Source organism: Dufourea novaeangliae, unplaced genomic scaffold (assembly GCF_001272555.1).
Source record: "Dufourea novaeangliae isolate 0120121106 unplaced genomic scaffold, ASM127255v1 scaffold139, whole genome shotgun sequence".
Taxonomy (NCBI): Eukaryota; Metazoa; Arthropoda; class Insecta; order Hymenoptera; family Halictidae; genus Dufourea; species Dufourea novaeangliae.
The window spans coordinates 36,860-57,579 of record NW_015374013.1 but is presented as its reverse complement, the minus strand read 5'-3'; the positions used below and the strand labels follow the sequence as shown (position 1 = coordinate 57,579).

The 20,720-nt window shown below is 44.3% G+C and overlaps 1 protein-coding gene across 1 annotated transcript in view; it reads left to right on the top strand.

Annotated features, from left to right (window-relative positions):
• The window catches only part of LOC107188656 (glutamate-gated chloride channel), a 40,321-nt gene that overhangs the window by 5,349 nt on the left and 14,252 nt on the right, over window positions 1–20,720 (top strand). Inside the window, exons 2-9 of the mRNA XM_015576986.1 lie at window positions 2,987–3,157; window positions 4,892–4,980; window positions 10,725–10,877; window positions 14,434–14,498; window positions 14,597–14,817; window positions 15,114–15,196; window positions 15,293–15,433; window positions 20,603–20,695. Coding sequence (XP_015432472.1) covers window positions 2,997–3,157; window positions 4,892–4,980; window positions 10,725–10,877; window positions 14,434–14,498; window positions 14,597–14,817; window positions 15,114–15,196; window positions 15,293–15,433; window positions 20,603–20,695 — 1,006 coding nt within the window. The 5' untranslated portion in view covers window positions 2,987–2,996. The remainder of the gene's footprint in view (window positions 1–2,986; window positions 3,158–4,891; window positions 4,981–10,724; window positions 10,878–14,433; window positions 14,499–14,596; window positions 14,818–15,113; window positions 15,197–15,292; window positions 15,434–20,602; window positions 20,696–20,720) is intronic.

The following is a 20,720-nucleotide window of genomic DNA, read 5'->3' as shown; positions in this document are numbered from 1 at the left end:
CCGATGCGTTGCGCGCTGCTTGTCGCGGCGCTTTATATACAGGGTGATAGAAGAAAAGGATTCGTAACCTCTGGGGTAGATAGTTTAGTTCAATTCTTACGGGTGTGAACCCTTTTTACAATATATTGAAATAGAAAATAGAAGCGTTGTTATATATCTAGCATAGTAAGCTACGTGATAATCACGACAAAAAAGTAGTACAAAGTAATAGACTTGTATGTTTTTCATTTGGCCTGTTGGTATTTACAAATTTCTAAAATGATTTGATATCACACTGTATAGTCTGTTCCGTGCGCTTGACATAATTATCATAACAAATTGATGTAAGAGTCTTGGATTTAGATCTGAGTTTACAGAATTGATTATAACTAGCATTACAGTTTCTTCTTCTCTCGGTTACAGAAGATTTCTCCATTTAGAATTTCCACGTTCAATGAATTAAAAATAACCAAGTACTTTTTCAATCTTTCATTCGTCATTCGAAACTCTTTAGATAATTTGCTCATGTCTGGATATATCTGTGCTCCAGACACGGGGCGCGATTTAACCTTTTCCAAGGTGGAAACAGCCGGCACTTTGGAGAACCGCCCCGAGGCCGACTTCAAAAGGCCGATCCTGTCTACACGGGAGCAAAGGCACACGACGACGCGTCGTCTGGGTTCGCCTTTCACCGATACAAACAGCCCCCCGGGCTGCCAGTAAACTGGCAAAAGCTGAGCCCTGCTGGTCTTGTCGACGCGGTCCGATTACCGTGGCTCGTTTCCATACAGCCATCGCCTCTTGATTACCGGTTAATCGACACCGTTCTCGAGCTCCTACGTCTCACGGAAGCCGTTTGGTTGCAGCTGCAATGGTTCAACACTAAAACTACCGAGTCCGTCAAAACGACGGATTTCAGAGTTTTTATTTCACAATCATTGAAATCCTAGAGGTACTTTCATTCAGATTTATATTAACGTCTAATGTCTTATACACTCTAAGGGTGTCCCAAAATAGCTTCGACTCCCGGAAATTGAGGGGTTCCTGGAATGATTTGAAATAACTTTTTCCTTAGCGAAAATACAAAAAAAAAAAAAGAAGAAGAAGAAGCCAATAAAAGTGAAACGAACGTTCTTCGATTATTCGAAGCAAAGGAAACGATCGAATACCGATTGTCAAAACGGATTAAACGTCGCCGGTCTTTTCGATCGCGCGAAACTGTGCGTGCTGGGTGAACGTGTTCGTGTTTAACCGTCGATTCTTTACACGGACTTACCGTGTAGATTGGATTAGAAGCCGCAACGACGGATGACACCGATTGGCAATTTGACGTGGGAAAAGACTAATTTCCGGTTTCCACCGGTTGTTCGAGATTGGTTGCTGAGAATTCTTAAAGTTACGAGGCCCATAGTAACAATCCTAGTGGTTTCCTGAGGTGAAATAGGCTCAGGTTCCTCCATGAAAGTCTTTCTTAGTGGCTCCCTGTGATAGACACAGGTTGGTCCACATAACAAACTAAAAACCCAAACTCGCCATTCCTCGGCTTTCGCATCCACTTAGCCCTGGCGCGTAACAACGGAAACAGAACCCTGGGGGGAGTCGAAGGGTCAACGGAAGAAGTGAAAACGGTACTCGAAGCAATTCCTGGAGAGGGTCGGCGTATTTTCGCGCGACAAGCACTTGGAAAGCGTTTGCACAGGAACTCGGGGTACTTTGCACTTCAGTTAACGTCCAAGCGAGCCAGCAGCGAGCTTTGAATACTTTTCGGAGAAGGGGAATGTTATCCAAACTCTTGCAACGGTCGAAGGTAGACGGTCGGGCCGGCGACGAGGTCGCTGTAAATGTGCACCGCAATGTAAACTGGTGATTTCGGTGACTCCACGATCGCTTAACTTAGGAACATTGCGATTACGTATTAACGAACGAACTGGGATGAACGAACGAAGGAACGTCGCTTGACGTCAACTCTCCGAAGCTTCTCGCATCGTTTCCCGACCCAGACATCCCGACGCTGGGGGTTAAAACCAGCTCCTCCACCTCCTCTCCCTTCGTCTAGCTTCGAGAGTCGGTCCAGAGAGATTAACTCGAGGCTATTCACTCTTGGCGTAGAATACTTCGACGCCCTCGGGGAAAATACTTGGTATTCGTGTTTAAAACTGAAATCCAAAGAATCACCGACACTCAGTGGCCAATACGTTAACGGGAGCAGTCTGGCGTGAACAGCTAGAAATGAACGCATTTGTGGGAATTTATTGTGAAGGAAGTATTAAATCAAACTCTTTGAAACTTTGTGAATACTTTATTATAGAATTAAATTGAATAAAAAAATTTTCATTTTCACGACAAATTCATAAATGTATTCTATGCCGTCAATATCAAGGTACAGGTTCCCCTACAATAAAGTATTCTCAAAGATTCAAAGAGATTGGTTTAATAATCTCTTCACAACAAATTCCCAAACACTCTAGATAAAGACGCGTGGTCGATGTATGTAGGTCGTCGCGACGAGCCGCTTGAAATCACCGGAACAACGAACGCGCCACGCGCGTTCTCTAGCCCAGCTGTAAATTCAATTTGTTCGATCGATACTCGATTAAACGGATTTACTTTGTCACGGTGAATAGGTTGAATTTAGTTAAACACTCGCCGTGCTTCTTCTAGTCGCGAATCGTTCGAACGATTACATTATAACGCGTCGCCGTTAAACCCTCCGACTATTGAAGCAGGATCTACTGTGCCGGAATCATTTATGACCCCACACCGATATTCAGGCTCGAGACTCCCATCATGGCCACAATTTCTATAAAGTCACCATGTTTTCTGATAAATTCATACAATTATTCGATACTAATTAAAATCTGAAAATAAGGGTGACTTTATAGAAATGTCTGCCAGTGTATTTTGGTTCCTCGTGGGTTCCCTCCCATTTCGACCATTCGACCTCACTTATCCAGTTCCAATTGCTCGAATATAATACTAATAAAACGAAACCTGCTTTCTGTTTCAGATGACATAGAATGGGTTGGGTGGCGCTAGGGCGGTGTGCGGGTGGTGGCGGCCGCCTCTCGTCCGTCCTCTCGCTGTCTCTCACCTCCCTCGCAAGCTCCCTCATCTTCACCATCCTCTGTATCCTCACACTTGCCCTCGCTCTTGTCACCCTCGCGCGTGCAGAGAACATGTACGTATTATCCGAACAGGATTGTCATAAATTTTTCTCAACGAAGAACAAAAACCATCCTGTGTCTCTCCCTTACCTTCTCGATTCGTAGACCGCCACGAGTCGTGGGTACAGCGAACAAAAAAATAATTATAAAAAATTAAATATTGCATAGAGTGATTCGAAACGGCCGCCTATATTTCCTCGGGTATTATCGAATCGAGGAGGTAAGGGATCGCGAGGCACTCTAGCGTAGAAGAATTTTTTGCTTGCGATAGGATCGAGGGATCGACATTCTAGCGAGAGGATCAAATAGTCCGCGATGTATACAAGTAGACCAGAAACTACCCCCGACACTCGGATTCAGTGGCCACGAATTTAAAATTCCTTTTTGCATGGGATCATCGAGTAATATACAGTAAATCATCGATGAGTGCTCGGAGGCTGCTCGTCACTGAATGTTCAGACGTCATCCCCACCACTGGACGCTTGACTCGTTCTAGAGGACACCACCCCCGGTGGTGGGAACAACGTTTGAACACTTAGTGATAAAAAGCATTCGAAAACCCATCGATGATTCACTGTATACCGTTAATGTCGCCTCGTTTTCACGTTCAAAGGCTCTTATACTTGTTCTACGTTTTTAATAATTGCTCGAACTTGTCTCGTGTTATCGAAACGGGGGACGTCGGTCGACCGAAGGGACACGCTTCAAGCTCTACTCGCTAATTAACTATCAATCGAACTCGCTTCGTTGATCGTGATTGTTCGCCGACGATCTCGAGAAACAGAACCGTTCATTCGCCCGACCGAGGTCCCGCACACACGTTCGATCGCATCCCCGTTTAGTACGTAAACACGTTTAGCTGGAGTAGTACAGATTTTGATTATTCCTAGCGATCGTGGTGTAGCAATCACGATCGAGGCATACAACGGTCGTTGAATAGCGTGTGTTACCGGAACAATTCGGACGAGGCTCGATGGTAGAAAAGCTGTGTACGTTCCATATAGTGCGTCTAGAGAGCTGTGTATACTACATTCTCGTAGATCGTATTTTTTTTTCACTTGATTCTTTCTCTCCTTCGATATACCGACCATCGTCACTGCGAATTACGAAGTTCGAGGGAGAAACGCGATATTTCTTCTCACGGTATACACACATACACACACTGGGCTCGAGGAGCTAGGACGCGGACCGTTCCCGGGTATCTGGAGGATCGACTCATTTGAGAGAAAGAAAAAGAGAGCATTGAGTTATATACTAAGAAGGGAAGCGGTCAGACAAAAAGAGAAGATATCCAATAAAACTGTTCGGTGTTACATACATTCACAGATTACGGTGTGGCGTCTATACCCTTCTCTCCACGGAAATGAACAGGCTCCTCTCGATTATTGTCTCGAACTCGAATTGCGCCGCGACAATAATCGTGTAGAACAAGCCAGACGATACTCGAGAGGCGTCTGTACTACAGAATGATATATAGAGAGGATAAAAGGGAAAAAGGAAAGGTTCACCGTATATCTTCCGTTTCTCTCGAACCTCCGTCGCCTGTCTACTTCTTCGCAGAGGAGTTAGCTCTCTAATTAGTACATAGCTCAATGAGAAAGAGTGAGAGAGAATGATCCGAGGTCCCTGGAACGGGTCGAGAAAAGACAAAGAACGATCCCCCGGGCGTTCGCCGCCTGCGAATCGTGGATCGACGCGACGATCCGACGACGGCATCCGGGGGCTAGCTACAGTCCGTTGTGTTGCAGCTTCGAGGAGGGCAAGTCGGACAAGGAGATCCTGGACCACCTGCTGCTGTCGACGCGTTACGACAAGCGGCTTCTGCCCCCGGTCCAAGGTACACTGAGGCCCCCGCCCCACACCCGTCGAGACGACTACACCCCTGACTACCTCGTACCCAATCACCCCGACCATCCAGAGCACCTCGAACATCACCGGCACCGCTACCACCACACAGCACCACACAACCACAGCTCACTGCTCACCCCTCGTCAAAAGGGTACTTCTATATAGAACAAAAAGTACAAAAGATATATAAATATATATACGTCGAATCGGATCACGCTAAATCAGCACGAGAACGAAAACGAGAGCGAACGGACGAAAACGGAGTTTGTGGGGGGAGGGAATTACGCCCAGGGTGAAAAATGAGCGATTCCCTCGCCACGCTTCTCCGACTGTTTAGGATGCGAGTGTGCGATGTCTTGTCTGGAAGAATACTGAGTGGTTGCTGGAGCGATTGAAGCTGGTTCGTTTATAGATTCTTTCCAAGGCTGAAAAATGGTCAATTAGCGCGAAGGGGGGGGGGGAAGATCGAATCGTTGGAGAACGCGCGATGATCAGTGGAGAGAACACTGTTACCAGAAATTACCCTCTTGGACCAGTGAATTGTGCGGACGTCAGATGTCTTGTCTCGTGTAGACACCCAGTGTGTCTACAAAGGTAGTTTCAACGATGTGAAGTAGATCTTCACTTGAGAAATTCAAGAGTTCTCGAGAAAAATAAAAAACGAATGAAAAGAAACAGGTCTGTTCGATATCGATATTTTCCACTTCGAAATAACGAAATGTAACATATACAGGGTGATTTAGCTGAATGTGTCAACTAAATTACTTGTTAACTGTTTGTTATACGAAAAAATGTTGCAAGCAAATGTTGTATGGTATCGGAAGGCCTATACGATATAACAATTAGTCAGTATATCAGTCCCTTAATTTTGAAATAACGATTTAAGGATATGAGCGTTAAAAGTGTTAATTACGTCCTAGCAGATTAGTACCATTAATCGCCACATGTTCTGTGTACGCGAGACAGGACTCCTGAACTCGACAAAACTCATTAGTTCAAGACAGGTGATTTCTGGCAACGGTGGTGTACAACGATCGAGCATATTGAATGAACGAAAGAATGTAAGAGGTGAACGTTGAACGAAAGGAGAATGAGAACAAGTTGTGTAGATACAACAGGGAAAGTATAATACAAATGTGGAAAAGGAAATCCGGGCGAAAAGAAAATATATAAGACGGCCCCTACAGGGTGTCCCCAAATAGGTGTAAGTCCTTGGAAGGGGTGATTTGAAACAACTTTTTCGCTAAGGAAAAAGTTTTTTCAAATCACCACAGGAATAGTCTCTTTCAAAGACTTACACCAATTTTGGGACACCCTTGTAACGGCGAACCCGAGTGGCTGGCCGAACCGCGTGAGAGCCGTCTGACCAATGCCGGTCCTCTATCACTGGGGCTTCTCGCTCTCCGTGGTCTCTCGTCGTACGACAGCTGTTTACCACGGTAGTGGTGCCCGCTTGGAAATTCAATTTCCACGCGGGTAATAAATCCCTCTCAACCCATTCAGCGAGGAATTCTTTCTCTAGAAGTGAGAACTTCCCGTCGGGGCACGGGGAACTTCTTTTTTCCTTCCCTGGTATTTGCATCTGGCCGTAAACAGAAGAAGCACGGAGATCTTGGAAATTCATTATCGTTGTAAAGGGATGCCGTGCCAACGATTTCAGAGCATTGGCTGCGATTCAATCGATTGAACGAGGGTGTTTTCCGGGAAACGCGTATCGTTGTTATGCTCGCGATTAATTTTCGGCTCGAGCTAACGAAGCTTCTAATTACATCCGTGCAATCGACGCTCGTTTCGCGCGGAAAAAGAAAACGGCCCTTCGACGTCTAGTGGCTGCCGTCGCCGATGACGTTGCGGAAGTGTGCTTTGCATTCCGTTTCTATCGAAATCACCGGGCACCGTTATCGATTACGCGTGGCCTGGATTTATTCGGATGTAAATTCCCTTGGCTCCTGGCTATTGGTCATCGATCGAACGAACGAATACGGATCCGTTCCAATGGATTGTGTTTACCAGTGAACATTAGATGTGTTCAATTTTATTGTTGTGTTACCCAAGGGAAACGATCTTTCGAAGAATCGAATCAGAATCGAACATCCGTAATGCACACGGTAAATATAAAAAAATTGAGAGGGTAAACGATCGATACAAATGCTGATTTCTCCTGCAGAATCGCGAGCACTACTACTTGGAACGGTTAGCCGATCGAAACGAAGCTCAAAGAGAGTATAATCGCGTCACGTTTTCACGATAGGGTATGTACACCGATATATCGATACGTTCGCGGCGATTAACACGCTCCACTTGCCACTGCCAACATACTCATTCGATCGGCTCGAACGGTTTAAGAAACCGACGAGTTTTTCGCGAGGAATAAATTTGAATTTCTCGGATAAACGGTGGGTGGTTGGGGTTCGGTCGATGGGAAAATTCGCGATTAACGTACACCGTTCCGCGTCCTTTTCCACGCTCGATTCGTTCGCGCAGACCGTAATATTTATAGATGGACGGAAAATCGGGTCGAGGACGGAAATTTTCTTTTTCTGCTCGAGTCGCGAAACGCTTGGACGGAAAACTCTGTGTGTGTGTGTGTGTGTGTGTGTGAGAATCACCAGAGATAAAAGGCCGGTGCCGCGCGTTTCTTAGCCCTTTCGGTTTTTTACGTCGATCCCGGGGTCTTGTCTCACCACGATCAATCGCACTGGACCGAGAGTTGTGGGACAGGGGGATGATGGTTTGTCCATGTCAGGGCTTTGAAAACTGTTATAATATCGATTTAGGTTCGGGAAACAGTTATGATGAACCTTTATTCTGAATAACTTTTACGAAGAATCGAAATTTCATCGTACAGACTCCTCTCGATTATTGTCCCGAACTCGGATCCGCGCCGGGACAATAATCGTACAGGGTGAAATAGAGTAAATGCTGTTCGTAACTCTTTCAATCAGAACCTTTATATAACAGTTTGAAACCGTTATTTTCGGAACCGTTTCAAGCCCTGGTCCTCGTTAAACGGCGTCCGTCGTGTTTTTCTCTTCGTTTGGATGGCAAAATCAGACGGTTCTCCGAAAGCCGGCCACTCACGTTCTATCCCTCTCTCTCTCTCCGAAAGAGAAGAAGAGGCTCTTCTCAAGCTTGAACGAGGTTTTGCAGAGGAAAGCTTCCATACACCTCGTCGAGGTATCGAGACGCGTTTGCGATGTCGCGCGATACAGCCAGCCTTTTTAGTAGTTTGCAGCTATGCCGCGTAGAAACACCCGTTCGAAGCGTAAGTACATATGTACGTGTGTACACCACCGTTCAGAAGTGTCCGAGGACATATGTATGATGATGCAAATTTGCAAAATATTCTACGAATTTTTCTAAATTGCAATTCGAAATGTCTTTATCAATTTTTCCAAGTTTATCTTAGCAAAATTGAATATAGAAGAACGTAAGTGATATTTATTAACAAATGTACTTATGACGAAAGTTTCATGAAAATGTATACGCAGAATATACAGGGAGAGTCAAAACTAAGTACACAGTAAATCCTGGATGAGTGTTGCAAGGCTCCTTGACACTGAACATTAAATATTTTATAAACTAATGACCATATCCGGATGAAACAAATATTATTAACATGGAGGGGCAGAGCTCCCTCCGTGCTGGTGCGCCAGTATACGCAACGTGATGGGAAAGCAAATTTGTGTGTCGACAATTTATTGTGTCCGAATACTTATGGACGGTAGTTATGTACGCACGTAATTAGCAGCTTCGCGATACGCCTCGTTTCCGTTTCGAGCGCTCCTTCACCCCTTCTGCTCTTGGCGCACTTCGAGCCAGAATGTCTGCCAGAAATCCCGCCATCGATTAACAGCCATTCCATTGTAGACGTGTTCCGTTCTTCCCGGGCGACGGTCGATCGCGAAAATTCGAGATCTTTTTGGGAAAACGATATCATGCATGCATCGACCTAATATTAGTCGGATGAGAAGGGGGGACGGGAAATCGCGTGAATCACATTTTCACTTCTGGATCACATTCGATCAAGTTCGTTTCCAATCACGGTGATTTTTTACAGTGATTCGTGATTTTTCGCGATAGTTTCTGATTGGTGGTGCACACCATCTCTAATGCGGAAGCGTCTCAGGGATGCAGAGTTCGTAAAAAACACGGTTACTCGTGCCAAAGCTCGGGATCAAGGTATGCGAGCACGATCACTTCGAACGCGTCCAAAATAATATTCCGTCCGATCTCGAGACACACACGTGCTCGAGGATCGACGGGTGGCACACGTGCGACGCATTCAGTATTAATTAATGGAAAAATACGATACCTTAATAATAATTCTATTCATAAAAGAATGACAACGAGAGTTTCATTCGAGTCCTCGCCGGGACAATAATTCTGTAGGGAGAAATGCTTACCTCCTCCCTCGACAATAATCGTGTAGAACAAACCAGAAGATAATCGAGAGGAGTCTGTATAGTGTCTCTAGGCTTGACTATGGGTGATATTCAGAGTGGTCTAAATATTATACGTCTATCAAAGAAATGAACAGAAGTTGGCATGAAAGGGGCAGGGGGGGGGAGGATCGGGGTGAAACGACGAGAAAACGATGGCTACATACAGGGGTGAAGGGAAGCGTCGAAATGAAGAAAATGCGACTGGGTCGTGCGCTACGAGTGCATGGGAACTGCATTATTCAGAATTCAGAGTTCGTCGGAACGAGAGGCCGCGCCTCGCCCAGCGTGTGCCACTTTCCAATTCTCTTTTCGAGGGAACCCTGAGCGTTCGCGAAGCTTTTTAGCTTTTTTCTTTTATTCGTTTTTTTTTTTTTTTTTTTTTTTTTTGTGTCTTTGCTTTCAATCGATTTAGACGCACGCACAATATTATTCTCGTACGAATCGATCGGACCGGTGTGTGGACTCGCGACGCGTGACGTCAGGCAGCAGGAAAAGCGAAAACGGGAAGAAGGATGAGATGTGGGCAAGAGTTGTTGGCTGTCACAGATATCTACTGTGTCGGTGGACAACGACAAGTATAGTGACTTTCTCGAAACTCTTTTTTTTTTTTTTTTTTTTTTTTTTTTTTTTTTTTCTTTCATTCGCTTCGGTCACAGGTACGCCTACACCTGTGTGTATCGCTTGAATAAAAACGCGCGGTCCCTTTCGCCTAGCCAGTAGCATTGCTTCTGCTCGGCGGAGCCCATCCTGCGACATTCTACCGCATATGTCACTATATTTGTTCCACCGACAATACACACTGACAACGAGACTCTAACGAAAATTTACAATCCTCACCTTCCTCTCGCCATATATATGTATATATAAACATGTGTATATGTAAATATATATGCTCGTCGCTCTGTTACGTCGGAGCGGCGAACGAATAACGCCCCTAAAAGCCGTCCCACGAGATCGGAAAGGAGGGGCCAATTGTCCCGGGCGCAAAACGATAAGTACACCGAAAGGAACTATCAACGTGTAAAACATGTGTCATTGGAACGTTACAAGAGACGTAGAAAAAGAAAAAGAAACCCGTAGTTGTCGTTGCTGTTTTACCGTAGATTCTCTGTTTGTTCCAATCTGCAAGTGAACACTGTTTCTTGTTTTTCCTCGATTACCCTTGAAGAATGATTTATTGTAGATCGCGAACGTAGGATCGAAACAGAGTTTCTCGTTTTGAGTCGCGCGGTTCTAGCGGTGACGAAAAGAAGGATGAGACGTGGGCAAGGGTTGTTGGGTGTTACAGATGCGGATCTCTGCTGCGGAATGCGATGGCCTGGTGACGCCACCAGCCCGTCGAACCGGTCGTCGACCTCCTCTAACGACCCCAAGAACCAGTACAAGAACCAGAACAATAACCACTACACGCCGCACCAACACCTTCGCACCCACCTTCGCGGTCCGTTCTTCTGCTTTTACATCTCTCGTAACCTCGTCTAGAAAAATAATTAAGGCTATCACGATTATTCTTCATTCCGACCCAGACCCGAACCGAACCGACCCCAACCGAACCGACCCCAACCGACCTGAACCGACCCATTAAATCGTACCTTTCGTTGTTCGTACGTCGTTTTCGTTCTCTCGGCTCGTCCGTCTGTTGAATCTTTTACTTGTTCTACTGGCTCGTCGCGTTTCGGTGCGCGTGCCAAAAACCACCGATGATTCCGAAGCGGTCTCTTTAAAGGCTCTCTCCCACTTAAGGGGTGTACATAGGTATTTCGGGTTCAAAAATCGTAATTTTATTTTTTTTTTATTGTTTATGAAAGCCCAATGTTTTAGGAATTTAAAAAAAAAAAAGATTTTATGGAAAAGTTCGGAAATTTATGGCAGTTAGTTTTGTTTTTGATACCGCCATGGTGTCCCAATAGGGCGACAGCCTTTTAAGGGGGAGCCTGGTGTAAAGGGACTAAAAATTAATGAATCTTTGGAAATTTCTTGTGAAGAAATTATTAAACCAATCTTTTTGGAACTCTGAGGATATTTTATCGTACAATTGAACTGAATAAAAAATTGTTGTTTTTACCGAAAATCCATCATTATTATAGTGATAATAATAACAGAAAAGAGTTATTCGCGTTCCGCCTCAGGGAATGTAACTCAAAAAATATTTAACCAGCTAACCCGGCATTGCATGTACATATAATTGACATCTTCTTCACAGCATGAACCTACATTTATAATTTTATTGTTTTACTAAATCACAGGTTTTTAGAATTTTTTACTTAAAAAATGTTGCTTTGTTTTTCACAAAAATGTAATTATTTTTTCAATTTTGCATTTTTTAGCTTCAAAATAGGTTCATACTATGAAGAAGATGTTAAAGAATACGTACATCTAAGGCTGGGTCAGTTGATTCAATATTCTAGTTACATTCCCCGGGCGTGGAACACCCTTTTTGCTCACAGGCTGCACATGAGTCCCTATAACTATAATATTTATGTATTTGTCGTGAAAATAAAATTTTGAAAGTATTCACAGAGTTTCAAAGAGGTTGGTTTAATACTTCGTTCACAATAAATTCTCAAAAGTTCGTTCATTTTTAGCTGTTTACACCAGCCCCTCTCCACCCTCCTCCCATAAACGTGGGATATCCTTCGCGTCGTTGAACGCACGCAACCCTAGACAAAAGTGTACCACCCTCGAGTATCAACGTCCGACGAGATCGTTTGCCTCGTTAACAATTCAGTTGCGAACACCCACGTGTTTGCGATCTTTTCATCCTCGGCTGAACCGAAGAGTCCACGTGAAACTTCCCGTGTTCGCGCGACCATATTTATGAAAGTCTCGTGCGAAAGGGACGTAAAAGCGTGTACCGTTTGTCGATACGTTAACGTTGCTTTTCGAGCTGTTTCCCGTCAGGTTGTTCGTGCCTGATGCATCCAACCGATTAACGCTCGTTTCACCGACATAATAATAATAATAATAATACCGAGCGACCATTTATCGAGATCTCTGGCGTCGTATCAGAGTTTTCGTGGCTCGATAACGCGTTCCCGATTTCTTCTTTTCTTTTTCCAGTTTTTTCTTCTTTTTATATTTTCTTGTCATTTTCACTGTAATTCGCCGCGATTCTCGAGGGTGATGATGCGTAGATATCAGATAGCTATCGATACCTTTGTGTAGGTATCGAACAAGCATCGATACTTTCGAGCGGATATTAAATAGGTATCGATCCTTTTTGATACCTACGTCTTTGATATGTATCGATACCGTATTGAAACTTGGAGAAAGAGTATCGATAGTATCGATACGGTATCAGTCACATCACTACTCGAGGGTAACCGCGCGATCGTACAACCTGCGGGTCGCACCCCTTGATACGCGTGTGTCTCGTGACCCTCCCCTCTCGTTCGTATTATAGAGATCGCGCGGATTTATGTCTAATTCCCACCTTTCCGTTTCCCACCTTTCGCACCACTTCTGTATACACACACCGGCGTATATTAGACACACCGTGTTCACTCGTGTCTCTGTGTAGCTGAATGCGTTGGCAATCGAGCCAGCCGGTGATTGGGACTCGTTTGTCTGGTTGCACGCGAACGAATCCGGTGCAATTTGGGCTCTCTCGGCCCTGCCCCCCTAACCGTTATTCGATCACCAACGTCGACTACGCGTTTTCACTTGTGATATTTCGCATATCGACAATGTTCAATTCAAATATCGATATTTCGTATTGATATTTAATGTGACGATATATTCCAGTCTCGATGTCACAGTAAAAGCGTGAAATATTAGTAAGTGTATTCACTTCTTACTAAATGAAATATTAGTAAGTGTATTCACTTCTTACTTGTCAATGTATGCATTTACGTACGATTTTAGCAGAAGTATAATTACTTTTCATTTCTATTAATTTATTTTCATTATTCGATTTTATTACTTCTAATTCAATTGCAATCGTCGATACCGATAATATCAATAATTTAATCCCGACATACATATGTCGATACTCTGGGTGTCAATACGTATCGATGCCAAATATCGATACAATTCAAATGTATCACCGTCACTATTCCCCCAGTTTGCGCACAATCGAACACACCGAGCTACGAGAACGCGTGTCTGGCCACAACGGAGATTCTCCGTTTCTCCTTCCGTTTTCGTGTCCCATGTCCGCTTCCTGCAACGCCCCGAACGACGGATTGTTCGAGATCAAAGAAATTGGAACGGTCGCGACCGTTCCCGACGACCGAGTCCCGACACCGAAAACGAGCTTACGACACTCGATTACAAAACCACGCGCGACTTTTGGTCGGCAGCATGTGCACAGCATGGCGCTAACGATGCTTTTCCGCAGTTGAAAAAAAAAAAAAAAAAAAAAAAAAGAAACGGTATCTGCTTTTATTACGCAAATACACGTAGCAGAAGAGAGAGAGAAAAACAAAAGACGAAGAAAGAAACAACAATACACGCGTGTTTGTTTGCCGTTTCTTCCGTTCGAGCCGATCCTGCGATCGAAACGTGTTTCTATAGAAATCGTTTTCGTTCGAAAAGATCGGGATCAGACGAGGGAGTCACGCTAATCGACGTCGAACCAAGTGATCGTTGCTTTGTCCACGAGCAGGATAATTAGCAACGAGCACCTGATAAAGTGAGCCCTCGATGAGTGCGACACGAACAACGACGTTATTCCCACTGCTTTGGGGGAGTTCCCCTCTAGAACCAATTAAAAACAGAGTGAACAGAAGCTAAGCAGAGGCTCGACTTTGTGCAGAAAAGAAATTTACGAGGGGTTGAAAACTATTCCGTCTTGCTACGAATGCTTCAAAGCGGTCCCAAGTGTGTCGCACTCATCGAGACCATTACTGTAATATGTATACTATCTCTGTTACTCGATACGTTCGATAACCATAGTACAGATTGGCGTGCTCCGCTCCAGAGACTGCTCGTTAAAAGTCGACCATGGTGTCTGCACGAGAAACTGGAAATCTCAATCGTACTCGATTCTGTTTCAGGAACCTTGACCGTGAACGTGAGCGTGCTGCTTCTAAGTCTGGCGTCCCCTGACGAGTCCAGCTTGGTAAATTGAACCTTAATTGTCGCATTCATTCGATAATTCGATTGGTATATCGATTAAACGGTGGTTCTAATAGGTGATCTTGATGTTGTTCTCCACAGAAGTACGAGGTGGAGTTCTTGCTGCAACAACAGTGGTACGATCCGCGACTGCGTTACAGCAACCAATCGCAGTACGACTTCTTGAACGCAATTCATCATTACGACGACATCTGGTTGCCGGACACGTACTTCATAATGCACGGGGACTTCAAGGATCCGCTCATACCCGTTCATTTCGCCCTACGGATATACCGTAACGGGACGGTCAACTACCTTATGAGGTAATTATCCGTGTCGAGTGTCTCTCTGTAGCTCGACGATTCCCGTCCACTTATCGTTGATCGATATGCTTCGGCCGCCTGTCCAAGCCGTCGGGAAATTGCTGTTGTCGATTGAACGTTCCACCAGGTGCGCCCGAATAACCGATTTAACCCTTTGCCTTATAACATCGAGTCAGACTTGTGGTAACGACATCAATGTGGATTCAACAAACAGAAATACTATTCATTTTCTTTGATCAACTAATTTACTCGTGACTCGGATCGCAATAATCCTGTTTCGCGTTTTCCAATTTCAGGCGTCACCTTATCCTATCCTGCCAGGGTAGACTGAACATCTTCCCCTTCGATGACCCACTGTGTTCATTCGCGATCGAGAGCAGTAAGTGAAAGTCCACTTGGAATCGCTCGACGTTTTCCCTCCGTCTCGACGTTCGACGGTCACGCCTGGAAAATTAACCGGTACGAATTTTCGCAGTATCGTACGAGCAAACGGCGATCACTTACGTGTGGAAGAACGACGAGGGTACATTGCGGAAAAGTCCGAGTCTGACGTCGTTGAACGCGTACCTGATCAAAAACCAGACAATCACGTGTCCGATCAAAGTAAGCTGGCGAGGTGAGTTTCTCGGCATATCCGACTTTGTGATCCACTTTACACGGAAAGACGTTCGAACGATCGAAATGGAAAAAAAGAACAGAAAAAAAATTAAACAATCGACGATCGTGAGGAGGGGTAGGGGAGGGAGGAGAGTGTATCTCCCACGATTTGCAGCACGTCAACGATCATCGAGAAACAATCTATCGAACGGTACCGTGCGGTTCTGACGTATTATCGATATACAGACTCCCCTTGATTATCGTCCCGAACTTGAGTCTCGCCGGGACAATAATCACATAGGAAGAAATGCTTCAGGTCCTCCTACATTCTTTTTTTTTTTTTGTTCGAAACAAGGGCCTCTTCCCCCTGTGGTGGGGATAACGCCTGGACAATAATCGTGTAGGACAAGCCAGACGATAATCGAGAGGAGTTTGTAGAGGATGTTCGCGGTAAATCGGAAAAAGTTGACGTAGGAGAAGGGCCTCCTAAAGTTTGGTATCGAGAATTATTGAAATTTATGCCAAATTAACATTCGGTTTAACATTTATTTCAGTACTTGAAATAAATTTATTAATTGGTGGGAGGCCCTTTCCTTTTGCCACTTTCTTCCCCTAGCGGAAGCCGAGTTTGCTCGTGAGGGTACCTACTGCATAACATAGTGAGAAACGCACCGACAGGAATCTGTTGAAATGCTAACGCAAGCGAAAACGACACGGAGTATCGTCGGACGATTTTGCCACTTTCTGTTCGCTGTCGATTCTATTTTTTACCATTCTTTCGCTGCATCCCTCAGTTACACGCTTCTGTATTATGGCAATGCACCGATGAACACTGCGAAACTCGTTGCTGGTTCACAATTAACAAGGGAAAGCACGGAAGTGTCCCTCTCCGATTTTGATGAAACTTCGTATGTCTGTTAAACAGTAAAAAAAGAAGGGATACGTATTTTTTTTAGCACCATATTATTCTACATAAAAAACCGCAAACCTCGTTGATTAGAAGTTTTCATGTATCGCCTCTGGTTTTCAAATCGAATATAATTGTTGATTTTGGATCGAAACTTCGATGGGTGATTTCACCCCTTAAAGTCGCGTCTCAGCCGATAAAAAAAAATACGTATCCTTTATTTTTGACTGCTTAACAGACATACGAAGTTTCATCAAAATGAAGAGGGACACTTCCGTGCCTTGTAAGAATTCTTAGCTACGCCTTGCGCAAGCGCTCGTGGACTCGAACACGGTGGTGCTTGCGTCTGACCTATCCGTTGACTCCCACCACTGGTTCGCGTTCGGACGTCCATGCTGGACAGTTTAAATCGCCGGTAATCGCGGGTCCAGGGACAAGCAAAATAACGTATACAGGGTGAAGCACTTAACTTGATAAAAACAAGAGTATAGAAAATTATTTCTACCCTTTATCTCTCTTTTATCTATATATAGGTTTCAAAACACGAATCAGATAGTGGAAGAAATTATATAAGAAAATAAACATTTGTAGAGTTCAAGGCCATTTCAAGATCATACTATTATACACGTATAAATGCATAATAATGTTATGGCACTTATACAAATTTTCCCGCCATCCGATTCGTCTCGTGAAACCATTTAAATTACGTAAAAAATATTTCTCGTATGGTCACAGATAGAAAAAATATTTAGGTGGCCTGTTTTAAGAGGAACACCCTGTATACTTCTGTAAAATACGCACAGCTCTGGTTGCGGTTTCATCAATGGGCTTTCGGTCACCTGCAAAGTGCCTAGTACGAAAATCAGTCGGGAGTCCATCACCACGAAAGCAATACATATAACCGAGTAAAGCAACGTGAATTGGAAGCTAGAATTTAACCAGACTCTGCCCCGTTCTCGGGGTAAAAGGAGCAGCCGCGGTAATACCTGTTCCCGGATCGATGCACCCCGGAGGTGCAGCATCCCTTGAACCTTTCCTCCATTCCTGGAAAACCAACCCCACCATCATCGTGTCCGTGGACCACGCCGTCGCGTTCGATCAATAAATTCGGCTGGCACCTCCGAAAAAGGATTCCTAATCCCGTTTCGCGCCTTGTCCACGTTCCACCTCCATTTCCTAGATCCTCTCCGACAACATCGAACCTCTCTGTCCCACATATCTCGCTCGTAGTTTACGTCGGATCAATTTGTCGCTCTATATTCCAGATAAAAATAAAAATAGAGACAACGCGCGCGAATTCTCGGGTTTCGAACTTTCGAATCGCTTCGGTCACGCCGAAAATACAGGGCGTCCTAAAATAGTTGGAAGTTCAGAAAGAAGTTATTCCAGGAGAACCGTTCCTTTCTTTTTGTTCTTTTTTTTTTTGTCCTCCCTACCACCGCGAAAACGCGTCTCGCTTGACACTTTCGTTTTCGTTGTTGCCAACTTTCGTCCGCGTCCGTTCCCGCGACGAGAATCAAATCGCGCGTGTCCTCCTTTATCGGAATAGAGAAAAGGGGAGCTCGAGAAGCGATATCACACGATCGTCGTGAACCGCCCCAGGTAAGTAACAGTCGCGATGCACGTCCTGAGATGTATCTTTTGCTAGTGTGACGCTGCGTTTTCCCGTTTGGGCGTATATGATGCTTGACAACTACACGCACAGCAACGAATTCTCCGGCACCCACAGTTTGTTGTTTCAATGGAATGGTTTTCCTCGCCGCGAGAGCGGTGATCCTCTCGAGACGTTTCGCGTTTTATGGCCGAGTAGGAGAAGCTTCCCCGGAGATTACACGTTTCTGTAGGAAGAAAAAAAGACTTAACAGAGATAAGAATACGGACGTTCGGTTCGTCGAGTGAACGTTTGAGATAAAAAAAGCACACGCGACCAATTCGACTGTACTTATTGGTATTCAACTCCCATGAGATTCAAGGTTAATTCTTATACCTCGTCGGTGATTAACCAAAAAGAGAATCGAACGTTGAAATTGAATCCAGGATAACACGCGTGTTTGTGTGTATTAAAGTTCGAGTGTGTGTGTGTGTGTGTGTGTGTGAATGCGTTCGTTTGCCTTTTTTCTTTGCGTAACGCTGAACAATACGAACGGAACTCGATCGAGGAATCGTTAAACGAGGAACGAAACTCTGCATGAGACGTAGCGAATACTAACTGTGAATAACGAACCTTCGTGTTTGTTTCCACCTTTGTTACTAGTTGACGTAGATGCGTTTTGTACTTACACGTATGTATTTTCTTTTTTTTTTTGTTAAATTTCTTTTCCTCTGTCTATATATCTGTCTCTGTTTCTCTTAATCTTTCCGTCTATCTATTTCTATCTCTCTCGCTCTCAAATTGTACGTGTATACACACATATATATCTATGGGTAATTGAACGCCGTTTATATATTTATATGTGTATACATTAGATAGATGATACATGGCTCCTCTAGAAACTGCATATTGGCAACCTTGGTTCCTGTCTCGCTTTTCAACCGAAACCCGCCGTGGTTCGCTTTTTAGGGTGAGGCCTTCTTGTTCAGTATAATAACGCCCGTAAATTCGAAGACCATTCCCCCCGTCCCCCCCCCCCCCCCACCGAAAACCATCATCTTCTCCCGCTGTTCCACGATTCGTCGCGAATCTCTTCTCGCTTCGCTAGAAAAAAACAAACAAGAAAAACCAAAGAAAACAGATTAAAATCTCGCTTTCGAGGAATATATATCACGCGGCCTCGTTGAAACGAAACACGGGTAACGCAGTTACGTACGGTACAATCGACGCTGTTCGTTTCGACTAATCGTTTCGTAACCGTCACCTTGGTCGCTTATAAGCTCTCTCTCTCTCTCTCTCTCTCTTTAAACAGCTTACGCAGCCAACGGAGAAGCTTGAACGATATTGTTCCTTAGAGCGAAACCCTCCTCTAACCGCTTTAACGACGATACCAAGAACGAAAAAAAAAAAAAACACAAACGAACGTTTCTCTTTCAGCTCGATGAACAAAAAGAAAAAATCGTATGCAAAATATTGGATCCGCAGAATCGTTCGCGCGCGTACCTCTTTACCCTGAAGGGATCCAACCATGGCGGAATGCGGGTAATGCTTGGTCTAGTTAGCCCAACGATTAAATCTCCTCTATGCTCGAAACTTTCGAACGCGAGCTTCTATAGACGGAACAAAAAAAAAAAAAATCATTGTAAAGAAACAGGAAGAAAAAAAAAAAATTGCAATTCTCGGACCGTAGACAGTTGATCGAGAAGAAGTGGGGGTCGGCCGCACGGTGAACCGAGCAGGGACGGATAGATCCTGGCGCCCGAGCCGTGCGCACTTTTTTCCAACCTTCGTTGCCGATTCTGTTCTTGTGCTTGGTCCTGCTTCGCGTGAACGTTCACTTGAAAAATCGATAGATCGTGTTGTATACAGAGTGAGCCGTTTAAATGGGAACACCTAAATATTTACGTTATTATTAATCGTATGAAAAAATTTCAGAGGACCAAGTTGCACTGCCTCCAGGGGGTTAATCCGTGGAAGACATTTTTTTACAAGATTACAGGGGCCTCGGTTCTTTTTTTAAATGGAACCATATATTTCTTTATTTATATTCTTATAGAGGGTGAAGTTACAAATTCAACGATCTAAAAAATTCACCCTCTATAAGAATACAAAAAAAAATATATGGTTCCGTTTAAAAAAAAAAACGGTCACCTCGGAATCTTGTAAAAAGAATGACCTTGAGAAAAAATGTTTTCCATCAATGGATTAGCCCCCTGAATACTGTGCAACTTTATCCTCTGGAATTATTTCCATACGACTAATAATAACATAGATATTTAGCTGTTCCCATTTAAATGCCCTCACCCTGTATAGCTTGTACCAATTGTTTCGTCCGTAAGTTGTCCAACGAAGATGACTAGCGAGTCGAAGAAACGTAGAAAAACATCGTCGTCTTCATTCTACGTTTCGTTACCGAATCGGACAATGTATCTCGCCCTTTCTCTCTCTCTTTCTTTCTTTCTCTGACTCTTATTCTCTCTCTCTCTCTCTCTCTCTCTCTCTCTCTCTGTCTCTGTCTCTCGTGCGTGAGTACGCGATCGAGATTTATCCGTCCCCGCCCGTAACCGAGTCGATCGAACAAAACCAATGGAAAAGAAAGCAAAAGAAGAATAAACAAACAAACAAACAAAAAAAAAACACACAATTTGGAAAGAAGAGAGGAAGGAAGATCGTGGGCTGTTCTGTTGCAGCTGACGGACAGATCATGGTCGACTACGAGGACGAGTTCGATGAATTCGGGGACTCAAAGTGCTCGCTGTGCCAGCGCAGGTTTGAGGAGCAAGGTAAAATCCTCCCTCCCCCCCCTCA